General features: G+C 39.7%; 1 protein-coding gene across 1 annotated transcript in view; it reads right to left on the bottom strand.

The window, feature by feature from the left end:
• The window catches only part of Aspm (assembly factor for spindle microtubules), a 46,089-nt gene that overhangs the window by 5,188 nt on the left and 14,110 nt on the right, over positions 1 to 26,791 (bottom strand). Inside the window, exons 10-22 of the mRNA XM_075988145.1 lie at positions 26,117 to 26,292; positions 25,036 to 25,181; positions 24,863 to 24,948; positions 23,545 to 23,766; positions 21,451 to 21,658; positions 21,220 to 21,362; positions 20,846 to 20,974; positions 17,020 to 17,214; positions 6,755 to 10,648; positions 5,323 to 5,489; positions 3,916 to 4,009; positions 1,043 to 1,192; positions 72 to 263 (exon numbers count right to left, since the gene is read on the bottom strand). Of these exons, the coding sequence (XP_075844260.1) occupies positions 72 to 263; positions 1,043 to 1,192; positions 3,916 to 4,009; positions 5,323 to 5,489; positions 6,755 to 10,648; positions 17,020 to 17,214; positions 20,846 to 20,974; positions 21,220 to 21,362; positions 21,451 to 21,658; positions 23,545 to 23,766; positions 24,863 to 24,948; positions 25,036 to 25,181; positions 26,117 to 26,292 (5,802 nt within the window). The remainder of the gene's footprint in view (positions 1 to 71; positions 264 to 1,042; positions 1,193 to 3,915; positions 4,010 to 5,322; positions 5,490 to 6,754; positions 10,649 to 17,019; positions 17,215 to 20,845; positions 20,975 to 21,219; positions 21,363 to 21,450; positions 21,659 to 23,544; positions 23,767 to 24,862; positions 24,949 to 25,035; positions 25,182 to 26,116; positions 26,293 to 26,791) is intronic.

Below are 26,791 nucleotides of genomic sequence, written 5' to 3'. Positions count from 1 at the left end.
ATGGAACACATATATCAACTGAAGCTGTAACTCAGATTATAACCTTGGGCTAAAACTAAACTTGAATTTACCTGAATTCTAGTGGCGCTGCTATTGAATTTTTCCTGTCTTCTGCGCAGGAGAAAGTGGCGTACTGCCCTCTGTATCACTGATGCAGCCCTGTTCTGCTGGTCCTGACATTCTTGAACTTCACGGTCAGGTTTTAGGATCTGATGATGCTGTTCAACTAACCTCTTTTGTTGTAATCTTCTTCGAAACCATCTCTATTCAAAACATGGTTTTTCACTTTTATTTCAGAATATATGTGAATAAACATATACATACACATGTCCATGCATGTCCGTGCATGTCTGTGCATACATGTATGCACACATATATGTATATAAATTTATATGAAAAAATGAAAAGAATATTGATATACCTTTTGACCCTACTTTGTGGCATCATTTCCCTACTCCACTTGGAGCAAATCCTTCTAGTTCTTGTTGGATATATGTGGGCACAGATTACAATGTATATGAATCCTATCAAACTCTGCTGCATTTTGTAACTTGTTTTCTACCCAAATATTTTATATATAAATATATATCAGTATATACAAAAAGAAAATTTTCCCCTATAAATTACAATACAGATATCAAATAGAAAAATAGGCTAAGTGCTTTAAAATATTTTAAATAGTAAGAAATACTATATTTTAAATAGTAAGAAATATATACTATACTCATATATTTAAATCACTAATAAATTTGGGGAAAAAAACTAGAAAGGACAGTAAACAACTAAATCCAAACAAAGACATATTTCCATTCCCATTTATTTGATTGGCAATTTCCGAATGTCTTCTGAGGCCACTGTTGGACAAGGATATAGAGAAACAAGCATCTACAGAGTGAATGAGTACAATTACATCAGTGGATCAACACTGGCCCACAAAACATCGCCCAGTTTCTAGCCCTTAATGCATCCTGTGATCTAACGGTCTAATATTCTGTGACCTTACGTCAGTGCATCAAAAACTGAGGGCAGAGGACGAGCTAACCTGAATAGAGATGACTGAATTAACATGCGCCTTAGCGTTCCTCACAGCCACATGGGTCCTATAGGCTCGCTGGATCCTAAGGGCACACATGTGACAGTATGCGGCCGCTGTAAAGTGGAGAACTCGAATTCTGGCTTTCTCTTCTGAAACCTACAGCACAGAAAAATAGGCAAAATACATTAAAATAATTTGAAGCAGAAAATATATAAAAAGTATTTTTATCTCAGCATATAACATTATATAAACAAAATGTACTGGCTGTAACTAGTAATTATTTTCATTTAAATTCAAAGTAATTATAATTCTTTACTATGCTGCTTGTTTGCTCCTGGCTGCTTAGACCTGAAAGAATCACACAAATCCCACATCACTATACAATAGTTCTGATATAATAACTCATATAACAAGACACAAAAGCAGAATTTTGAGCCCTTTACTAAAGAAAAACAGCTTTTGGTTAACAAGCTTACTGGAAGACTGTTTTAAGGTAGATCTGTAGTACTCAGGGAGAGGCAGGTAAAAGGTTTGTAAAGATTACAGCATTGCAAGCAGAGCTGTTAAGATTCAGAGACGAGAAAGCCGACAAATTCCATCTTTCCAGCACTAGTTACTGCAGCATGAGGTCGGGGGGCTGGGGTCATGTAAAAGCTTTCTACTATGACATTTCACTTTAGATTTCTTTCTTTACCTTTTTTTTGGGGGGGGGTTATTGAGACAGGATTTCTCTGTAGCTTTGGAGCCTCTACTGGAACTCGCTCTGTAGACCAGGCTGGCCTTGAACTCACTGAGATGCGCCTGCCTCTCCCTCCTCAGTGCTGGGCTTGATTTTGGATTTCTAATTCTGATTTAATGAATGTAAGATTTCTCCCTTTAAAGTTCAAATCTAATTATCTTTTTCTATGCAGGAGTTCATATATCCTTAGCCCTAGTGACATGGCTTTCTTAAAGGAAAAGAATCCTTAGTGAGGATGTGGCTATCACAGGAACGGTTCTTAGAGTTGCTGGAGAGGCAAAAGGCTTGCTTGTGTGAAAATTAGCCTCCTCCTCACAAAGTCCACACTCTTGGCAGTTCTTTCGCTAAGTGTTATTGCATTAAAAATCAAAACAAAAGAAAACATTTTGTATCTTTGGTGTGACCATCTGTGCAAAGAAATCGGATAACAGGATCACAGAACAACAATAACCCTGTGACACCCAACCACCCTGTTAGATGGCTGTGCAAGCTGAATTGAGTTAATGATTGTATTAATTTGACAGTGTTCTGCAAAATCCAAAATTTGTCACTGTTTAACATCAAATACTTTTAATTTTACCCTACAATACTTACTCCTTTCCTTACTAACCAGCCACGTACCAATGCTTGTAAAATAACTAGACCTTTAAAATTTGATATATTCTATCCTTTCATACTTCCCTGTCACCCTGGCTCATACTTCACTCTATATGATCAAATCAATGGATCTCTGCTGTAGAAAGGATTGCTCTCCTTATATCCTCTAAAATGGGCTTGTATCAAACAAAAAGGTCGATGTCTTCATGAGGAAAGAGGCACAAGGAACGTTAATAGGTAGGAATAAGACTTTCAAGCTGTTAGTATCTTGGATTTCTCACTGTTAAGTGAGTTGCTATACTCAATATTCCTTACTTTTGTAGTTTGAGAATGCCCTATATCATTGACATGGGAAAGTGGCAAAAACATTACTTCTAAAACCATACAGATCTACAGCAAAAAGCAAGGTACAAGCTAGGGTCAATAGCTTTCTTGATTCTTTCCACTCTACGTGGGTGGAGGAAGAAAACATTATTACAGGACAAACACACTGGATAAGAGCACAAGCTAATGTGTGAAATGTGCAGTAGTCATCAGAAATTAACCACAGAAAGAGCAGTTTGTAGCTTGAAGAACTACAAGGCACACAGCAGAGATGGCTCAGTAGCTAAGAGCACTTGCTGCTCTTACACAGGGCCTGGATTTGACTCCCAGCACTGACGTGGTTGTTCACAACCTTCTACAACTCCAGTTTCAAGGGATCCAACATGTATCTGTGACTTATACGACTCCTGCATGCATGTGGTGCAAATATATACACCAGGCACACACATATACATAGAAATTTGGTAAATATTTTTAAAAAAGAACTCCATAGCATGTCAACTTAGATTACTTCCTTAGATTGCTCAATTATAAACGTCTTCAGAAACAAGTTTACATAATTAAAAGTGTATGATTAGAATCCACTTAAGCTAAGCTGGCTTTACAAATGTCCACACACCCACAAAACAAGTCGTTGGCAAGTTAGCACTCCAAACGGTTTCTAGACTTTCACATGGTCACAGCAACAGCAACTACCACCTAAGTTTCTTATTCAGTGTCTGCCTGGCATATTTTAAGTGCCGGTAGTCAGAGTAAAAACAATTGTTGCTATATAGCTAGAATGAATATTATATGAACAGAAATCATGTCTGAAAAATCTAACTTTGATACATAGAAATTTTTAAAAGGTATATTTAATAACAGGTCATGGCCATTACAGTTACTCTAACTTTAAAGAGATCAACTCTGGCTTATAAGAAGCATGTTATAAAATATTTGACTTATACTAGACAAAATATCCTTTTTTGCTTTTTCCAAACATAATTGACTTTCACTGTAATCACAAAAATTTTAAGTTTGAAAATATATTACATATATATACATAATATATACACACACATAACATCCTGGCAAAATCATACTGTTATAAGTAAATATAATTTTAATGGACTGAAACAGATGTGTACCAAACAAATGCACGGTTCAGCCTTTAACATCCTTCCTGCGTTATTTCCTGATGTGGGTCTAGGAAAATGGGTTGATTTTTATTTACACTTACTTTTAAAATCAACTTCTCACGAGCTACTCTTGCAGAGAGTGTAGCTCTCCACTTCCTCTGAATTATAATTGCTGATGCTCTCATCTTCAAGAACCTGAAAAGTAGATTAGAAAGTAACTTAAATCGGTTTAATCTGGTCAGCGTTGCCCCCACAATACTGAGGAGAAAGAAGATATAAGGAGAGCAATGATGCAAAATGCAGAAGTGCACCTCGCGCTTCAGATCCAGCAGTTCAGATTTCACACACAACGAGAGCCAGGTTCGCAACAACATACTTCTACTGCATAAAAATAAACTCTGAACAAAGAATTGTGTACATTTTTCAAAAGTCTTATTAGGAATTAGAAAAATTCCTGGATGAAGGAGGCGGTAACTGAAATAAAGTCCTGGAAGGAGAAAGGACCACTTACTGGGAAGGAAAGGTCAGTATCACACGAACGTGATACAGAACAAAAGAGCAATGACGAGCTTTTAACACCATGATCCTCAGAAAACAAGGCTGAGCTTCAGAGAAAACAGTTCCCCATTTTGGTACAGGAAACACAAGCATATACCTTAATACTGACAGTAAACATCACCTACATATTAGCCCATTTCTCTAACAGTATTGGTCAAGGAGTTCCTCAAATTCTGGCCGTCCCCTTTAGTGACTTTTAAGCAGTATCTGATGCAGTGGCTCATCAATTCTGGATATAGAAAAATTCTTACACTATGGCATAAAAAATAATAAAAGGATATCTAGTAAAATTTTATGAACATTTTTAAAATGAAATAGGAATAGGAGGACAGGCTAATAACCAGGCTACTCATCATTAAGGATAAAGTTGATGGAAAATAACACACCCAAAAACAAAAACAAAACCCGGACTGCTCAATCAGTAGAGTGTCTGCTGGATTCAGACCATGGGTGCCCAGGTAAAAGCCAGCCATAGCTGAGCAGTTGTAAGCCTAGCACTGCAGTATGGAGACAGGCAGGTCCTGAGCTTGCTGGGTACTCACTCTAGCCAACGGGTGAGTTCAGTCAAAGACCCTATCTGGAAAAATAAGCGGACAGAGATCACCTCTGTCTCTCCCTGTACTCATACATACATCACACACGCAAAAGTCAACAACTGTTGCTAGTGGCTAAATCAACAAAAAAGCAGACGTCAACACTAAGCCAGTTCATGCACTTTCAAATCTGTTGTCCTTATATTCATCCCTTTGGACTGAATTAATCACATAAATACTTTTTACTTAATTATACTATCCACGTTATACTTTATATAAAAAGATAAAAGGATATATTTTGTACAAACGCACTATTTTTAAGAGTTGATAAGATGAACATATCAACTACTTAAAAGAAATAAGCGGTATTACTTTACCTAGGATCCTACACACTTCCATAGAGTTGTAATACCTTACCTCATTCTCTCCAACTTGGCACAGAAGTAGCCTTGAATAATTTTAGCAGCTTTTAATAAAGCTATATATCTCTTGCGTGTTATCCAACACCTATACCAAGCTTGAATCCTACAGGCAGCTTCCACTTTGGATAAGTCTTTTCTAGCTTTATGCTTCCTCCATACAGCCTATATCAAGCATAAAAATATAATAAGGATACAGTAATGGTCTAAGCTTACAAACCAGAAAGATCTTATGCAGTTAATGTTATATTGACTGCATATATAAAACAATTAATATACAATTAATGGAAACAAAATGTTAATTGTAAAAATCAAGTTGGACTCCACCTCTTTACTAGACAGACACACACTGAACCTTCTGGCAGCAGTGGTTACTGCAACAGTGTATTGCAGTATACTCTTGATAATAAACACTGTGTGGCTGGCTGCCAGCCCACTTCAGTAGTCTACTCGGAAGTTTAAAATTGTAAGCTATGAACGATTTGTTTCAAACCAGATAAACACACACTATCCTCAATACACCCGGAAGAACAGAAATAAGATAAGCTCTACTTTCTGGAGAGAAAGCACAGCAGCTCCCGCTCCACATTCATCCTGCAGCAGAATTTTGAAAGCATAGTCAGATTTTCTCATTTCAGCAACACTAACATAATAATTCTTATGACTTACTCAATTAAAAATTCCAAAATGATTAATCTTTATAGCAACAAAATATAGAAATCATGGACCAGAGAAGTTAAATAACTGTTGATCTACAATTCAAATGGTACAAGGACTATTATAGCTAATATTTATAAATATCTTGTTAAATGAAATATCTCCCAAGCCTACTTACATAAAATAAAATTCAGTTGACTTTTCGTGAGACTAGTTTGGCTCTCTGTCATGTAGCTGATGCGACCCTTAATTGGAAACTAAAGCCTACTGATTCACAGCATCTGGAATTTGAGCACACTTCCTGTTCTCCCCCAATCCTTGGCTTCTTGATACCAAGTTCTTAGCTGACTTATTTCTTAGGCTCATGTAGACTTGGCTCAATACTCTTATGCGCTCCAGATCGAAGCCTTAGGCTCTCTTCTTCCTAGACATTCTTCCACAGGTTCAATGATCAGGATGTGATAAAAATGTACAAATCAAAGTAAAACACCCACCACTCTTCTGACCCCCAGAAACACTGAGCTGCCTTAGTAAACATCCTGCTGGGATACCTGTGTGCTCCACACTGAGCTCCTCAGCATCTGATTCCTGTAGCCATGAAGGTTATGTCTGCAGAACTGCTAGCATTTTGTTTCCGTTCAAAACTGATCTATAATAATGTCATACCACCACTATATGTGTGTGTTTCTTTGCTCAATAAACAGCCTTAGCACATGCATTTGGCGGAGAGACTCTAGTGTGGTAGGCAGGTGCTTCAGTGACACATTACTTACCTGGTAGTCTCTTTCAGATTCCATTTGCCTCCTTGCTCTAAAGGCTCTGAAATGCTTCTGTATAACCACGGCAGCCTCATGCTGCTGCTGAGTTTGTTTTGTGGTGTTCAAATCCAGAAAATGCATCTGAGTAAGAGTTGTTTCTTCCTTATTGGCACTGAGCAGAAGAGCTTGCTTTCTCTTTTTATTTGCTCTATATTTTTCTTGTATTACTTTTGCCGCCCACCGAAGCTGCTGGTACAAACGGTGCTTCCTATACATCCTATATGTGCTTTGTATTATGACAGCAGCATTATGCTTTTCTTTTAAAAGCTGGCTCACTTTCAGTCCTTTATGTGCAGCTTGAATGGCCACAGCAGAATCCCACTGTCCGATTGGTCTGGTAAGTTCTTCTCTTTGTAGTTTCAAAGCTCTGTATCTTCGATAATGCTGCTGGATTATGATCGAGGCACGCTTCCAAGTGTGAAACCTAACATATGTTCTGTGCATTCTAAAAGTAGCCTGGATCAGAACTGCAGCCCTGCGCATTTCTTGTAACTTCCTTTTGACCACCAGTCTTCGATAAGATGACTGTATTGTAATGGCTGCCTTCCGTAAATGCAAGAATTGGTGCAACTTACGCTTGGTGCAAACGGTGGCTCGATATTTCCTCTGAACAAATATAGCAGCATTTCTGAGAGCAACGAATCTCCTCCTTACTACTAGGGCTCTAAATTTACTCTGAATAAGGACTGCAGAAGAATGCATAGTCTTCAACTGACTTCTGGTTTTCATTCCCCTAAAGGCAGCCTGTAGAATCACAGCAGCATGTCTCTGTCGGACGAAAAGCTGCCTCTGCAGTTTTGCAGCTCTGTGTGCTTGGTATTGCTTCTGGATCACAGCTGCGGCCTGTTTCAAACACTGGTACCTCACGCAGGCTCTGTGCATCCTGAAGGTGGCCTGGATCACAGTAGCAGCCCTGTGCATCTTTTGCAACCTTTTCCTTACCACCCATCCTCTGTATGATGACTGGATCTTAATAACTGCCTTTTCCCACAGAAGTTGTTGCTGATACTTGCTGTGAAGATTTGCACGGTATTGTCTCTGAATCCAAATAACAGTTTTCCTGAGAGAGAGGAACTTCCTTCTCACCAGTAGCGTTCTATATCTCCTCTGAATGAGAGTGGCAGCTGAATGCATAGCTTTTAGATGTCTCCTTGCTTTCTGTCCCCTAAAGGCAGCCTGAATGACTATTGCAGAATGTCTCAGTCTGTGGTACCTCTGAGACTGAATGTTTCTTTCTTTCGCTGCTCGGAATCTCTGCTGCATCATTTTCACGACCTTTCGTAACCGGTGGAAATACGTTTGCTGTCTGTATCTTCGAAAGTGCGACTGAATGAGTGTTGCCGCAGCCCGCATCCTCCTTACAGTCCGCCTCACTCTTGCTCCTCTGACAGCTGCCTGAAGAGCTCGAATGGCCTGCAGAGTTGTCAGGAACTTCTCACGCTGAATTTTCCCGAGACAATACGCTCTGTATCTCTGCTGAATCACAACAGCTGCTGCTCTCATCCTCTGGTACCTTACTCTCGACTGATGCATCTTAAACATGGCTTTAATAAGCGTGGCTGCCACGTGCATGTGATGAATGTGCCTTCTCACTCTCACTCCTCTGTAAAGAGCTTGAACTTTAAGTGCTGTTTTCTTTAAGTTAAGATACTGCTGGTGTTGCTGGGCTGTAATTTTACTGCTCCGATACCACCTCTGAATTACAACAGCTGAAGTTCTATAGCGCATGTACTTCTTTCGGCTTCTGTAAGCTCTAAACTTAGACTGTAGAGTTACTGCTGCCTTGTTGCATTTTTTTATTTCTCTTCTCACCTTCATACCACGGTAAGAGGACTGTAAAATTATCACAGCTGCTTTCATTTCTAAATATAAGCAGCGCTGTTCTCTTCCAACTCTGTAAGCCCTGTACCACACCTGAATCTGAAGAGCAGCTGCTTTCATGGTCTTCCACTTCTTCCGCTGGACATGCATTCTATAATAGGACTGTATGAGGGCAGCGCATCTGTGCTGCCGCTCAATCTGTCTTCTCAGCATCTTACCTTTCCAGGCAGCCTGAAACACCACGACTGCGCGGCGGAGTTCAGCGAACTCCGAGCGCTGCCTCTTTCCTGCAGCCCATGCCCTAACACGCTGTTGGAGGACTACTGCCGCTGTTCTCTGTAGTTTAAACTGTTTCTGGGCCAAGACCATTCTAAAAGTGGACTGGATCTTCACTGCGGCCTCACGTTCCCTCCTGAGCTGCTGCCGGACTCTCCAGCCACGGTAGGCAGACTGGAGGGAGACCACAGCCACTCTTGTCTTGAGAAATTGGGTTCTCACGTCACAAGCGATCTTGTGTGCCCTGTACCGTCTCTGAATTGTCACAGCAGACTGAAGCACAGTTTGGAACTTCCTCCTCTGACTGTAGCCCCTAAAAACCCTCTGAATTGTAAGGGCAGCTGTAGACTGCTGCTTGATTATCTGGCGGACTTTGTGGCCTCTGAAAGCTGCCTGCAGACAAATAGCTGCTCCTCTGACCTGCAAGAATTTCTCCCTTTGTCTGACTTGGGCTTTGTAGGCACGGTAGAAATTCTGGATGACAACAGCGGCCTTGCACATCTTCAGGTACCACTGCCTCATTCTCCTCATTCTGAAGTAAGACTGGAGAGAAATGGCCGCTCTGTTTTGCAGCCTCATCTGCTTTCGGAGCAGGTGGCCTCTAAAATGCGCCTGCAGTTTGATACAGGACACACGCATCTGTGCGTATTCTCTTCTCTTCTGCACAGCCATCTTTTGGGAACGGTACCACCGCTGGATAAACAGTGCAGCTGCTCTTAAATGTAAATACCGCTTACGTGTTTGTTTCATTCTGACAACTGACTGCAGCTTTATTGCAGCCTTTCTGGAGTTCTGAAAGTTCTTTCTTGATACGTAAGCCCGGTAATATGACTGAATCTTTATAACAGATGCTAAAGTCTGCCTGAACGTTTCCCTGGCTCGCATCCCTCTGTAGGCCGACTGCAGGACGATGACTGAAGACCGTGTCTTCTGATAAGATGCTAGAGCCTTTCTGGCTGAAACGGAAGCTCGGAAATGAGTCTGAATTACAATAGCTGCTCTCTTTATCTTCTTGTATTTCTGTAATTGCTGATGTTTTCTTATGTGTGCTTGCAATCTGATAACAATCTTTTTAAGGTTTAAAAATCGACATCTTTCCTGTCTCATTCTCCAATAGGACTGAAGAACACAGGCGGCTCGAATTTGCCTGTGTAAATGGCGAGCCTTCATCCTCCGGAAGGCAGCCTGCAGTCGGAGGGCAGCGGCTCGCTTCTGCAGATAGTCAGAGCGTGCCATCTTCGCCTTCTGATAGGCCCTGAAGTGCATCTGGAGAGTCAGGACAGCGTCTTTCCTTCTCTTATGTGACTTTTGGGCTTGAAAGCACCGAAATCTCCTCTGGATGACTACAACACAGGATCTAATACGAATATACTTCTGCATTTCCCGGTGCCTTCTATACCACGACTGTATCACAACAGCGGCTCTTTCTCTCGCTTGTTTCCTGAAATGCCATTCTCTGAAAGCTCGCTGCAGGGTCACCGCAGCTTTAGTCTGTAACTGCAGCTTGCGCCGCTTCCACTTTCTGAACGTAAACTGGATGACAAGACAGGAGGATTTTAGCATTTTGAATCTTTGCTGATCTTGTTTTCTTCTTAAACAGGCACGCCAACGCCTCTGGATAGTAACTGTGGCCCAACGATAGCGTTTGTAAGATGTAAGAGCAATTTTCATTCTTATCCTAGACTGAAGGATGACTGAATAGTATTTCAACTTCAAAAACTGTTTTCTGGTGGAGTATCTTCTCCAATAAGCCTGAGAAAGGTAAGAAGAGAAAAGAAGTAAAATATATGTAGCCTTCTGAACTTACCATGCGAAAATGCTCATTTTTCTAGCATTCTGATTTAAAATAACCATGCTAAATGCTGAAAAGATGGCTCGAACACCAACGTCCATACAACCCAAGTTGGGATCCGGCACCCATGGCAGGCAGCTCACAATTTTCCAAATGTTACAATGTCCCAAAAGGAAAGAAAAAAAAAAAGAAAATGTGCTTAATGGCTACAGTTTTTTTTCTCATTTCTTGAGAAAATGCTCTAGACATTAAAGCCAGTAACTTTAGGCTGACGAGTAGTCATTGTAGGAGGCGGTCCAGAAATGCAAGGTACACTGGTTGCTGTGAAAATGCAAAGACCATGCTACTTTATAAAAATCTTGTCCATACGCAGAGCTTTGGCAATGCTAGGGACCTGGAACAAATTCTCTGTGTATGAGACATACAGATGACTGTATATAAAGTGAAAGAAGTAAATGGCTACAGATTTACTGGCCACTACGGTCCTTTGTGAGGCCCCACGCTTAGTGAAGGCACACCCTACAGAAATGCTCTTTCTGTTGACTCCTCTGCTGTAAGCGTTATTGTCTTGTATCATGTGGGCTTCGCCTTTCAAGACAAGACAGTCTGTGTACTACCTTGTTTCTCTTGATAAGAATGTGTGATTATCATATCTATTTAGGGGCACTCTAGCTTATTTGTGGAAAATGACTTTAAAAGTTACTAGCTATGGGGCTGAGAGGTGGCTCAGAGGTTAAGAGCTCTGACTGCTCTTCCAGAGGTCCTGAGTTCAATTCCCCGCAACCACATGGTGGCTCACAACCATCTATAATGAGATCTGGTGCCCTCTTCTGGCCTGCAAGGATACATGCAGGCAGATGCTGTGTACGCACATAATTAATAAATAAATCTTTTTTAAAAAGTTACTAGCTATTCAGAAAGCAAAATAAAGCAGCCACACTGCTCAGAGTTGCAAATATCAAGCTTTTAATCGACATCCCTGACAGATATTTGTTGGTAAATTCCTCAGACAAAAGAGACTGAGGAGTGTGGACAGCTAGCTGAGTAGCAGCTTTGACATCACTGTTAGAATCTGTCCTTAAAATGCTAGCGGATATTATATTAAGAAAGGTTAAGTTAATGTCCTGTCCTAGGAGCCATGCTTATTAGCACAACGGAAATCTCATCAACATGTGTGTGTCAACTAAAAATAGCTTATACTCCCAAACCTCAGGATCCTGCAGAGAACAGACATACAGGCCAAAAACAGGACAGGGGAAACAGAAACCTGTGAGCCTGTTGCCAGCAGATTGTGAACCGTGAGGGTGAAGCATACACTGAAGAAAAGACTTTAGCGAATGGTGCTGGGGGAACTGGAAATCTACAAGCAGAGAAGCAAATCGAGACCTTTGCCTCTCATCTCATATGAAACAATTCGAATAAGCAAAGCCCTGAGTAAGATCTGACTGACGCTGCTCAAGGAGGGAGACTTGCCCGGTGGGATCACATCAACCGAACGAGCTTCTTCACAGCAAAGGACAGAAACTGAGAGAAGAGTGCAGAACTGATCAGGAAGTAATATCTAGACTAAAAACCCAAACTCCAGGTTGTCCAATCAAGAAGTGCACAAACAAATAAACTAAACAGGTGTTCTCAAAAGAAAACAAATGACCAATAAATACATGAAAGCAACTTTAACAACATTCTGGATCGTGAGGAAAATGGAAAGTTTTAAATGTGTGTGAGATTTAGAATACTCAAGTTAGTTAGCTAAAGGACAATGAAACACTGGGAGAGAAGATGAGAACAATATAGTCCATGTACTAGTAGACAGAGACTGCTGTCCCAGATTACTATAACTATAGCCAGCAAAACTGTCATGATTGAAGAAACAAAACAAAACAAAAAAAAAATAGAAGCTGAAAGAATTTAGGACCACTAAATCACTACTACACAAGATACCTACAGGACAAGGTAATCCAGCACAGGGAACAGGTTCCCAAAAGCCTAGCCTTGATGCAATGGGAGGAGTTTGGTCCTGCCTCAACTTGATAGGCCATGCTTTGTTCTAGCTCATGGGAGGCCTGCCCCTTTCTGAGTGAAGACAGAGGAGGAGTGGATGCGCAGGACACACACACACACATACACACAAACACACACACACGGGACAGGGACCCGGGGGACAGGACTATTTAGTATGTAAAATAAATGAAAAAAAATGTGATTTAAAGAAAAGATACAGGAATTCTTCAGATAGGAGAGAAAGATCAATTTATCTAGGAAGTTGTAGGATAGAATACACCATGCTAGCACATACGATAAGCAAATGAGAAATAGGAATAGACCAAACACTAGAAAGCCATTTAACTGACAGAAATTAACACAGTTAATTAACCATTAATAACTCTGAAAGTTAATGGTCTTAATTCCCCTGTCAAAAACTGAAAATTAAGAGGCTGGATTGATCCCCTTCCTTCCTCTAAAACATAGCACCTCACCACTAAAGACTGATACTATCTTTGGGCAAAAGGATGAGCAAAGTAATTTTAAGGAAATGAAAGCAGTAAACAAGCAGGCTTCTCTCCATTCTCTGACAAGGTAGTCTTCCAAAGGATGAGATAATTCTAAACTTACAGTCAGCAAGTGCAGCTGCACTAATTTCTCAGAACAAACTCCGCTGGATATCAACATAAATTAATCCCAACACAGAAATAGTGAATGTCTTCAATATCACATCTTACCAAAAGACAGGTCATTCTGATAATATATCTACCAATGGACATACCATAAAGAGAGCATTCTAAACCAAGCATGCAGAGCCCATATTCTTCTCAACAGTCCATGGAGCTTTCTTGAAAATACATCATATACTAAAACACAAATACAGTAAAACTGAAATAATTTCTTATATTCTATGTCTCCAGTATTGAACAAAGCAAGAAATCAAAAGCAAGAGAAACAGAATATATACAAACTCCTGGGGACTGAACACACTGACACATGAAGAATGGGTACTATATACCTGTTTAGGTATTTCTTCCAAACCAAAACATCCTATCAGGAAGGAAGGTTGATTAAGACTCAGGAAGTAAACAAAACTAACAAGTTTCAGGAAGCTCCTGAAATTTACCAGCTCACAAGGCCCCTTCTGAGGTTATATAAGGAGCAATTGAATTACCCATAAGCCTCCTATAAACTCAATGGTTCTTTAAACTAGACTAGGCTGGAATAGTTTTGGTCTGCTGTCAGTGCACTAGCGGGGATGAGTAGACATTAGTTAGGAACAGTCACACAACAATCAGACCTCAAAAGAATTAAGGAAGTTGGGAGGTATGGGGGGCACCCTGAGGAGGTGTGAGAGGGAAGTACTGATGAGAGAAAATAATTACAAACAGACCTGTTTCCCAATAACCTGGAAAAACATGAACATCTAGACTCAATGAAAATTAAAATATCAGAAAAACAATTTAACCAGATCTATAACAAGCAACAAGATCGAATCAGTATTTGAAAGCAAGTTTAGGGCTAGAGAGAAAGCTCAGCAGTTAAGAGCACTTGTTTCTGGTACAGAGGACCTGGTTTTGGTCTCCAGCACCCACATGGTGACTCACAACTGTCCATAGTTCAGTTCTAAGGGATCTGATGTCCTCTTCCAGCCTCTAGGCACACACATGGCATAGAAACATACATGAAAGCATATACTTTTACACATAAAATAAATTTTTTTTTAAAAAAGATTTTTTTTTTTTTTTTTTTTGTTTTTCGAGACAGGGTTGGATCTTTTAAGTAAAAACAATCCAAGTTCAGAGGGGTTCACTGTGTGATGTGACCAGAACGTTAAAGACTCAACAGGAATGTTCAAGTATTCCATAAAACAGAGAGGACACTGCCAAGTTCCTTCTGCCTATGATTCTTGATCACAAGCCAAATAAACCCACATTGAGAGCAATGTATTTATAGGCCAGTCTTCTCAATGAACAGAGACTAAAATTCTCAATGACACGCTTGTAAGCACAATTCAAGAACACATCAAAAAGGAATCTTTCTGTTTTGTGACTTGTCATTTACTGTCCTATCTAAGGATTCTACATGCTCTATGATTTCCTATTTAAAATTTGGACCCATGATAAAATATGTTTGCTTTGCAAAGTATCTGCAAGAAAATAAAGACAAGCTAACAATAGGAAGAAATTATCAGCCAGTCACTGACAAAGCCTTGAAGTTCTAGCTACTAGCTGTCCTGAAATCAAGTGAAGCTATAGAGCAAGTCTAAATAGACAAAAGGGATCAACGAAACAGAAAAAAAAAATACTAGAGAAAAAACACATTAAGAATAGCTCAATCCTAACTGCCACAGAAAAATGCAAAACAATACAAAGGTCACTGGAGCCAGGGAGAACAGTGGCCATTTCAGCAGAAACTTCAGCCAACACTGCATGGAAGGAAGAACATGGAGAGCACTGGACAGAAACTTGTAGAGAGGGACTCAAGGTAAAAACATTCCTCAACCAATGTACAAGCAAAACATGCAAATCATAAAAGAAAATAAAAAGCCTTCCATCAGGGGGGAAAATGAAACAAACTCAAGGTCAGGGAGAACAGTTGCAAAACATAGAGCCAGTAATGTTCTTAAGGCTGGACTATACAGAAACCTCCAAGTCTGCACGAGACGAACTGAAAAACTATGAGACTAGAAAGAACACTACATAAAAGTGCAAAAATAGATGCTCATCATATTAATTATCAATAAAATTAAAACTGTTCTGTATGCTAATACAATCAAAGTTACTAAGAAATTTTCCAAATATTTACATTAGTGTGAAATTACATGTTGTGTTAAGCTTCACAGCACTTCAGCAAGTCTCTGACAATATCTCTTAAAATGCAACAAGCTCCCCATACCCCAACCCCTGCCCCCCCCCAAAAAAAACACCTCCACAGTTGTACTTCCAGGTATTCACTGAGCAGGACGAAGACGTGTCCACACTAAGAGGCACAATCAACAGCCTTTGACTTATGTTAGTTCAGATCTGGAATATCAAATGTCCAACTGCAACAGACTGAAAACCAGGACACAGCACACCCAACATGGAAAATTCTCACAAATGCAATAGTAGTAAGTGAGATAATTTACATACATTTGAGTTTTTAAAAAGACACAACTAATTTATATTGTTTTAAAAAGATGCATATGAGAAAGGTGTGGTTAGTATAACAGTTAATGGTCAGCTGGGGCTGGGGTAGAGAAGCTTGCTGGCTGTGAAGGAGCTTATAAGAAGCTGTCCGTATTCTAACTCTTGGTAAAGGAGGCAATAACATGGGTATTACTTTGTGAGAAACCAGGGTCCATAATGTTATTCCGTGCAACCTTCCGTGTATTTCATTTTTAAAAAGATTCAAAAAAGACAATTTATTAAACTCATTTAGCATTTTGAGTAGACAGGAATAAAGTTTTTAAATTTCTAAAAGAGATAACATTTGTAGGTTAAACTTCGATAGCATTTATAAAGGGATGAAGGTAATAGCATACCTCACTAATGTTAGAACTCATTATAAAAATTAATGGATATCCATGTATGGAACATTTTTGTCGTTAAGTTCCAGGACAGGAACCAAAAGCTATAGAGAAACCCTGTCTCGAAGAAAAAAAAAGATAAGAAAAGAAAAATAATATAGGCATTCTATTAACCAGTTGTAGCCCTGCAGAGGAAAATGTGTACTTTTCTCAGAAAAGAGAAGCTTCCAGGGTGCAAAGGAAAGGAAAGCAGGTTAGCCTGGCATGCTGGCGCATCCCACGGAGTCACAGATTACAGGCTCTGATAGAAAACCAGGACAGCCAGGGAGGGGCACAGAGATTTAACTGTGTCAGCCGGATACAGCAGCTTTCAGCAGACAGCAAGGTGTCAAGTGCTTAGTTAATTGTGCAGTCAGCCCCTACATCCTCCAGTTTCACATTCTTGAACTCAAACTAACGGCAGATGCAAAGTACCCGAGGAAAAGAGCAAGTATCTGGGCCCAATGTGCAGAAATTTTCCTTGTCTCTGTTCCCTGAGCAATCCACACAACTGCGATCCACACAGCATTTGGATAGTACTAGGGCCTATAAAAAAGCTTTGGATGGTTTGAACTCTATGGAAGGAAGCGCAGAAGTTACATGAAAATATCTCCAGATGTGGGTATCTGCATAGGGTTCCAGGACCAATCCCACCCCGACACACCAAGGGACAGCAGTATTTGAAAATGAATCTCGAGAGATGGTCACTGACTGAAAATTCTGTCACATATTTCCTTCAAATCTTAAAAAGAAACATGAAGATGTTTTCAGTTTAAACATAATTCCAGAATATCATACCTGAATAAGTGATGCCGATTTACTCTGAAGTTTGGCCAGTTTTTCATGTTTTAGCATTAGCAACTTTCTTTGTGCTGAGATTCTTCGCCAACATTTCTGAATGACCAGAGCTGCATTGGCCTTTTTCCGCAATCGTCGTCTGGTCAGAAAATTGAGAACAACTGACTGAATAATTCTAGCAGCTTTATCTCTTTCCTTTAATGAAAAAAATAATAAATTCGAGTTAACCATTACTTTAAGAATTAATTCTTTCTAAACTAATAAATTTCTACACATTAATCATATTGGTAATTTATTCTGGAAAAACCCTTCCTCACTCTAGGCTTCCTATGTTCATCCTGGGGGTACAGATGCTTCTGGAGCATGTTGAAAAGACAAGTATTTGGGAGAAACAAAGATTCCTAAGGATTAAGCTAATATAAAGTTCACAGACATGTTTGATCTATCACAAATCATTTGCAGAGAACAAGACAAACTGTAATATAATTGTTCTGATGTGGATTCCATGAACTCAAAGGAAAAGAGCTGCATGCAGGAAACAGAAACTGCTTTTCAGCATAAGGCAGTATTTGCTTTGTTACAACTTGAAAAAGCAATACACAAAAGAGGAGAGACAATATAACTCTCCCTTCATTACCAAACCCGTGGGCATTAAGCCAAGGCTCAGGCGGAAGAGGGGACATGGTATGCCCTGTGAGAACGAGTGCCGAGAGGGGCAGCGACACGTGCGACTCATCCTGGGAACAGAAGCCAGCACGCCCCCCATCTCCACTTGTATTACTTCTGAAAGTCACTACTACGACCACCAAGAAGTTCCTATCTAACACTTGATAATGATCACTTAAACGCCTTAGGACAATGGACAGAAGCAGCTCTATAACCTGGGCTCAAGGAGGCACAAAGTCAAATGGCTTGCCCGTCTATAGATAGCCAGGATCTGACCACGCTGTCTGCTTGAAAGCCTGTGTCTTTAATCGCTGTACACTTTACCCAACTTAAGTTAGAAACTAGAATGTGAGAACTGTTTCTGGTGGAAAGAAACAACATAAAGCATGACTGACGCCCTTTATGTTACTGTCCAGAGTATCCCACATGAAATGGTGGGCCCCACAGAGGCTAGCTATACATGCCAATCACTAGTCAATAACCATCAGTGAGTGCTGTCCGCATGGAAGCTGCCAGTGTGGGAACACACTATGCAACAGATAAAATTGTTAAACATTCTAAAATATGAAAAGAGCAACCAATAGATTAACACAAAAACAGGAAAGGTCATGGACTAGACCCCAGCACTGAGGCAAAAGTTATCAACTAGACAATTGTGAACTTGGGACAGAGGAATGAAGCCTACTAAAGTGATCAGACCATCTCACTGTATTTCAGTGCCTCTGCTAAGCACTTACCTGCAAATAAATTCAGCTAGAAGCACACTGCTATACTATTGGTAATTTAAAACAGATTTTTGACATGATACAGCTCAGAAATATAGAATGTTTGCATTAAGATTATAAACACCAAGGGCAACTTGGATGAACGAGACTAAAGTGAAATGAAAATTAACTCAAATGCAAGATCAATTTACTTCAAGCAATTAAAACCCACAACTTTATCTGTCATTAGATAAGCTGATGACAGAGGAAGGAAAACACTACAAGAATTGGCTAGAAAACTCCCCTCAGTTGAGGGCTACCGTGTCCACATCTGCAATTACTGACCCTTCTCTAAAGCACAGTATCATTTTTAATGCCATTCCTGCTGCTGTTTCAGCATCCAGCTACCAGTTTCTTTCACTTCCCCATATGAGGACCAAATACTATGATTTCATTTAACTTAAGAGTTTGTGTCTACTTATAGAGAGAAAAAAAACAAGAGGCTGAACTTCTCAGGGGACTCAGGAAACACTGTCTACCTGCCAGTTTGTTGGCACACAGACTGAGTGACTCTACTATCAATAGAGGCTTTCTACTAATTATAAGAACACAAATGCAAACTCTGAATACTGAAAAGGTATCTCAGGATAATCCTTACCAGCCTAGCAGTTCAGGAAATGCCTATGAGGACCTAGAGAAGATGCTACACAATGCTCCCAACAGAGAGCTACAGATGGATGTCACCACCACTGTAATGTTGGTATTCAGGCAGTATTTTAGCCTGCCCCTTGGGGATCCGGGCGGATGCACTCAGGCAGTACCTGGCCAGCCCAGGGTTCTCTGGTTGCTACTTCACTAAGTAGTCTGTGCATGTGCCCTTCATCCCCCTTTAGGAGACAAGCTCCACCTGATCCGTCATCTTTCAAGTTGCTCCTCTGAAGAAGCAGGCAAGCTTTTGTGCTTCTTCTCCCACCCCTTCCCATTCCCCGCCCCTAATACTATGCAAGCACTGTCGCATGATGGCGTCTCTCTCTTCCCCCATCCACAAGTATAACAATCATCTTGTAAGAGAATACAACCAGCAGGAGAAAGCAAGTAAGAAGTGATCAGATTAACTAATAAAGTATAACCAGAACTAGTAGAACTTGCCGCACCAATTCCAGTGTCGTCTGTGTGACATGACATATGTCATTATGCTGGATAGGAGCTAGTTGTCCTATGGGACTAGGCTCCCTGGAGGTCAATGGCAGACAGCCCAGTATTAGCCACTGCTGAGGCATAGACGGGTTTCTCAATTAGCTGGCTATGCGGGATATGGGCTTTGCACAATCTCTTTTATAATAATGATATTCTATACATCTACAAGACAAGAATTATCTCTTCAGGAACAGCTCTGGGATAGGGAAGCACAGTATGGGAATGTATAAGACTACAGCAGAACCTTTGTCATACACGGGGTGTATGATGAGCAAGGGAATAGATGGGTTAATGTTGATGGACAAAGAGTATTATATTATACTCTGAACTTTATGGATAGGCTTGCTAGATCTCAACCCCCATGGTGTCTGCTGCATAAGAAGGTACTAAAAAGTATATTTCAGCAGGTGCAGAGAATTGACTAGGCATATTTGGTCACTAGATGAAATAAAGGGTTAGGAAGAGGAAGGGCCATGATAGCGATAATGAGACAGAAACTTTCTATTCTTAAGATGAAACCACTTGTCTGAGGTTTACGTTCCCAAGGACAAGAGTTCCTCTTCTAAGGATGTTTTATATCTAACACCTGTTCTTGATAATATACTTTTCTTAAATATCACTGATGTGACTAAAAGAAGCTTTCATACTGTGCCAACCAATGATACATGATCTTCTGATTTGTTCTTTGTTTGAATACTATATAATGAAAACATGAATTCAGTAAAATTGCAGCAGATTCCAACCTCTCTCTCGTGTGTTGTATCTGTCTGTCATTTGCCCAACTTGTGCCTTCCTGTGTACCAAGACCCTGCTTCTCCCATGGTCTGAGTGGCTCCCCTGAGCCGGTCCGTGGCAAGAGCTTTTTTAAAATTAGCCATTTTGATGGCTCGCCTTGGCTGTGAACATGACTGGAGTGAAGGTCACTGCAGAGCTGACCGACGCTCAAGGCCCGGCAGCACCAGAACACAGGCATGCAAAGCAAAACCTAGACACTGGGAGACAGTTTCCGACTCTGGAGACAGGGTAGATTGCAGTAGGAAAAGGGAAGCGATGAGGCAAGTACCCCAAGTTTATTCTTCCCAAACTTACAATCAGAGAAGTTACCTATGACCTACAGTGGATTATGAGGAGAGCCGGAGGAAGATATTTGTATCTCTGCTTTCCAAAACTACATGTAATTAATAAGCTTATCTCAACCGTAAATATTTGTAAAACTCACTGGACTTCTGTGCAACACTGTTCTCATTTTCCACAATTACCTGATGGTGTTTTAGGTCTTTTTTTAGTTTATATTTTCTCCATGTTGTTTGTATAAGTCGGGCAGCTCTTATTTCCTTACGGAGATCCAAAAGCCTTGCACAAAGAAATGACAAATAGGTAATAACCACCTAAGAAAAATACAAAAGAGGAAAACGGAGGTCAGGAGGGAACTATGGCTCACTACCACTCTGAGTCTCATTAAGACAGACTGTCAGTTGGGCGTGGTGGCGCATGCCTTTAACCCCATCCTTCAGGAGATGGAAGCAAGCTCTTGAGTTTGAGGCCATCATGGCCTACAGAGCAAGTTGCAGGACTACCCAAAGAAACCCTGTCAAACAGAATAAAAGTGATTATGAAGAAATCACTCACTGACCTTTTCATCCGGAATTGTATTTGACATGTCTGCAAGATGAATCATATCAGGTATTCCTCCAAGATCTCGAGCTGCAGATCTCACCAAATGGAAATTTTTCTTTTCATTTTCTAGAAGCTCTTTGTATAGTTCTGGAGTGTTTTCTATTACATAGACAAGTGACAAAGAGATGACTGTAGCTAACAGACCCGGCAAAGCAGGAGCATACTGAACCCAACCAAAGGGACCAACCATGATCAAATGCTTCAAGAGACAGGTCCAGACAACCTCCGTCAGACTCAGATGAAGAATTCAACACCACTGAACCAGTCTGTGTGCAGGCCACGGACTGAGTAGTGCGCTGGCATATAGCATCAAAAGGCACGTAGCACGGGTGGTAGTGGTGGATCAGATAGCACAGCACACGGCCATCGGAGAAAGACACTGTAAAATTCTCCACCTGCATGCAAATACCAGAGAAGCAATCACTTCTAATTAGACATTAGGATAAATATATGCTAGTCTTTCAGTTACTTATAGGAACTAAACGAATATTAATTTGATAACGTGGAAAGCATTAACATTGGTCATAATCAAACTTACAGTTCTTAATTAACAGTTCAAAAGTAGGGTTTGATTACAGGTATTGTTGTCCTTTGTTAGACAGTATCTCTCAAAATATCATGACCCTTCCCAGAACCTCAGAATATGGCTTTATTTGAAATACCAAACACTGTATAAAGGCAAAGGAAAGGACTGAACTAATAAAGCTTCAAACCAAAGAAGAAACAGAAAGGCTGCCTTGTACCAGGACAAAAGAGAAAGGCAGCGGGTAACGGCCTTTCAGAGACTATGGACTGGCCAAGCCAACACTTTGCTTTTAGACTTCTGTCCTCTATAACTGTTGAAAAAATAAACTGTATGTTAAGCCACCCAGTGCAGTCATATATTAGGTCAGGCACTGGGAATTATAAGAATTATAGTCTAATGGCGCATGCCTTTAATCCCAGCTCTCGGCAGGCAGATCTCCATGAGTTTGAGGCCAGCCTGGTCTACAAGAGCTAGTTCCAGGACAGCTAGAGAAACCCTGGCTCGAAAACACACACACACACACACACACACACACACACACACACACACACAAAATTATAGTCAATCCTCATTACTCATGAACACTAAATTTGGGAAAATGTGAAACAATCTCTTAATGGAGAAATCAGGTTAAATTCCTACATTTCCATCAATCATATGTTTCCAGAATGAAGTGACATTATCCTCATGGCCCACAGCACTGAAAAGGATGCCAACACGAAGCTGATAGATTCAGTGGTCAATCAGAAATACGACAGTCTTTAGGAACGCTACTCAGTGCTTCAGCACTACATTTGAGGACCATTTTAAACAAGATAAATCAAAAACTGCAAAAGCATCCAGACCATGAAAAGGACATGCAAGAAGGCAGTGTCATGGTTTGACCTCAGCTGAGAATGAGCGCTGCAGCACTTGCAATGAGCAACCAGAAAAACTGCCACTATTGATTTCAGAAACAGAAATATGCATCAGCTACTTACTAAATGCATAAGAAATGACTAGTCACATCTTTAATGCTACAGGATTTGATAAATCATAGCCCCCCATACAGCTTCCCAGTAACATGCAATCTGCACTGTATGGTTTAAAATGCCTCTTCAAGGAGCTTGAATGTATGCAGGAAAGTTTTTCAAGTATTTATACTTAAAAGGATGTATCATATAGAAAATATCAACCTGACAAATTATTATAAAAACTCAACCATGGTTGGTTACTCCTTTCTGCATAATGTTTCTTTGGATGTTACTGTATAGTAAGGTCAGGATATCCATGCCCCACTCCTATAGAGTATCTTCCATCAAATTTTTCTTTAATTTTGCGAACATATCATTGTAGCCTATTCAGCCATTCCTCCGCCGACTATCACTGTCCCACCTATTCTACAGTCCCTTCTGATTTTGTTTCAAATGTGTGTAGATATATGTGGATGTGTGTATATAAATATATTGTCATATATATGGATTAAATATAAATTTAGCATAGAAGAAAATGTAACATTTTTATATTTGCGTATATTTGGAAATATGCAAGATTTTTATATTTCTTGTGATTATTGCATACTGTTAAATTGATAATTGTATAACAGATTATATAGACTACAGGATGATAATCATTCTTATAATGAATGTGCATAGTATGTGTGTGTATGCATACATACTAAATATTTAAGAAACAAAAAAAGACTTATTATGTATTCATTAGACTTTAGCCAAGATTTGAAATACATTACATTAAAACAAAAGCAAAAAGACTAACCTGTTTATTATAGAAGGCACAAACGGCGTTAACCCAGTCCATCAATAGCCTCATGCTGTCACCACAGTGTTCAAAGGAGCCACTGTTTCTTCTGTCCTTTTGCTTATCAGTGGCAGCTGGAGAATGGCACGAGAGGGCAGACATTGCTCTTTTTATATTGTACGTGTGTCTTAGAAAATCAATTTCCTCCCGTAATTGATCTAAATTAAGGGAAATATCCACCTGAAAGTACAAAAAGGTTAATACATTTTTATGTTTTTCATAATTCATTTTTAACCCTCAAAAACTAAAATAACTGGCCGGGCGGTGGTGGCGCACGCCTTTAATCCCAGCATTCGGGAGGCAGAGGCAGGCGGATCTCTGTGAGTTCGAGACCAGCCTGGTCTACAGAGCTAGTTCCAGGACGTGTTCCAAAAACTACAGAGAAACCCTGTCTCAAAAAACCAAAAAAAAAAAAAAAAAAACCACTAAAATAACTGTCTCTACATAAAGAAACTGCAGAAGATAAAAAATCAAACAAAGAAACAAACAACAAAAACAGCCTCATCAGAAATATTAACAAAAGTGGCTGAAGGGACAGCTCAGAAGGGAAAGGCCCACTGCAGTCATGAGACCTACACCTGGGTCAGCAGCACCATGGATAAGCCAGGGATGGCAGCACACAAGTCACCCCATGCTAGGGGGCAGGGACAGTCAGTCTAGCCAAAAACTCCGTGAGCCGTACGTTCAGTAAATGACCTTGTACCAGAAAATAAAACAAGCAACTGAGGAAAACATCCACCATTGTCTTCCCTCTCCACACATAAACTTACACACAACACACACACACACACACACACACACACACACACACACACAGAGGATTTTCTCTTAAATCCAACAAAAACTACCTAATATACATATTTTAGTACAAAATCTCTATATTTTTAACAGCAAGTAGTTTCCACACATAAATGACAGAAATGTTTAGTGGTTAAAAATATGGAATTTGGGGCTGAAGAGACGGCTCAGCCATTAAAGGTTAGACTTACAACTAACAAATATGGAATTTGGGTCTACATAAGTCTGGGTTGTACATTTAGCTCTATTTCTTCTAAGATGGAAACTTCAGCTTCAGGTCTTTTATGAGGGAAGAAGCAATATTTACATTGTCCATAGTATAAAAGATAAAATTGGGAAACACAAAGCAGTTATCACAGTTCCTAGCAGAAAGTACAAAAACTGACAGTAACTAGCGCTATTCTTCATTTGATCAAAAATAATTTTAGTAGTCAGCATTCAAAATTGATCTCAAAAAAGCATGCCAAACACACAGTACCTGAAAAGCAAATGCTATTTTCCAAAGCAACCCAAGTGTTTTCTCTCTGTGCCTATCCACGATATCTTTAGACAAGATGGTGTTTCCTGCGAGAGAAAGGAGTTGGTTAGCACAATGCGTGCGCACATCAAGGTTCAGCAAGGGCACTGAGTTTTCTTCCTGTTCACTCTCACCATGCTCGTCAGTGAGTTGGACCCCTCGTGATTTGAGAACCTGCAGGACAATATCGACATTGTGCATCTTTTGAGTGCGACTTATGGCGGGAATCCTGAGTCTCTTGGACAGATTCCAGTTCTGTGTGAGAAGTTCCATGGTTCGCCTGGCAGGAAAGAAAATTTCCATGAAGCTTCTACATAAGTGTCCAGAAAAAGTTCATTAATATAGTTACTGCCCACATAAGTCACAAAACCATAAACACATGAAGGACAAAATGACTCCCAGAAACTCTTCCAAGTTTTCATTGTTTCAGTTAACAAGTGGAATTATTTCTCATTTTAAGTCTGGAGGTTAGTAGTCTACAAATACGTGAGAAAGACAAACACAAGTCAAATGCATATGTAAATGAATCAATAGAGTTCTACACTGTAAGCCAGAAGGAGGGGACGAGCTCAGGAGGAAAATGTGCAGCAGGTATTAAGATATGAGTATTCCACATACCAAGTAAGTACTTGTTTCTCTTATTTTACATCAAGTAAAACTCATAATTAAGCATTAACTGTTCTTAGTCTTTTTCTTTACAGAAGGTACGAAGGTTAAGCAAACTTAGTCATATAGCTAGCAAGTAATGACAGAAGCAAGATGAAAGCCGAAATGTATTATCAGTTTCCAAGTAAAATGAAAATATCTAAGTACCTAAAAGAGATACATCAGAATGTGAAATCTAACTCCTGATAGTATCTCTATTATTCACTTTATCATAAATAGGAATATGAATACAATTAAAACCAGTATGAAAAGATAATAAACTCATGAAGGCACTGCTGACACAAAATGTTTTTAAGTATGCAATGTTAAGTCAGTTTCACGACTACTAATCTTCGACATTGGTAGCTCCCATCCACAGATCCTAGTCCCATAACAGCAAAGATAACAAAAATGTGTAATATAACTCATATATCACTTTTCTCAAAGATAAATCTCAGGCATTTTTTTAAATCATGAATTTATTATATGATAGACTATCAGGACAGAAAATGAAATTTTAAGAAACAAAATTAGCCTAGCGCATTAAGTAAATTTGTAACTTATACTTACACAAGGCGCACCCCACATTGCAGGTCCACAGCAAGATTCGTAACAGCAAAATCAAATTCATCAAGTGCTGTCTGAACATGGCTCACAGGTAATCCCAATAAGCTAAGGTGACGAGAAAGGTCACCTTCACCACTTAGGAAATCTCGCGAAAAGGCTAGCAGAAGTTCTTTACTAGCCTATAAACAGGGAGCAAATATTACGCTTCAATAATGTAATTGTATTTATGATAACAAATCTTCAAATCATTCTGTGCTTATAGAAATAATATGAGTAGTATAAAGAGATTGCCTATGATCAACCCAAATGCAAATTCATGTTTCCAATTAAAGACCTTATGAAAAACTTTTCACAATTAACCTATAACTTGAAGATATTTCCTCCAAAGTTAATTCTGCATCAGCATAGTCTAGTTTATTTTCGAACCAAAATTAAAAGTAAAAATGAATGGAAACTGTCATTCAACTAAATCTGGCAATTTAAGTTTGGGGGTTTCAGGTCTACAAGTACATTATAAGAAGACAACAATGAGACACGTATATATGGATAAACTTATGCCGGAAAAAGGAATAAAGAAAGAGTGAATACACAGATTCTCACTTCTATTCCACTCCAGAATGTGTTCACTGAACATGAACATTCTTATGACAGAAAACATACCACTGCAACAAGAAAACA

This window comes from Microtus pennsylvanicus, chromosome 10 (genome assembly GCF_037038515.1).
Source record: "Microtus pennsylvanicus isolate mMicPen1 chromosome 10, mMicPen1.hap1, whole genome shotgun sequence".
In the NCBI taxonomy this organism is placed as follows: Eukaryota; Metazoa; Chordata; class Mammalia; order Rodentia; family Cricetidae; genus Microtus; species Microtus pennsylvanicus.
Note: the sequence above shows the minus strand (reverse complement) of the source record. Positions and strands in the feature narration are given on the sequence as shown.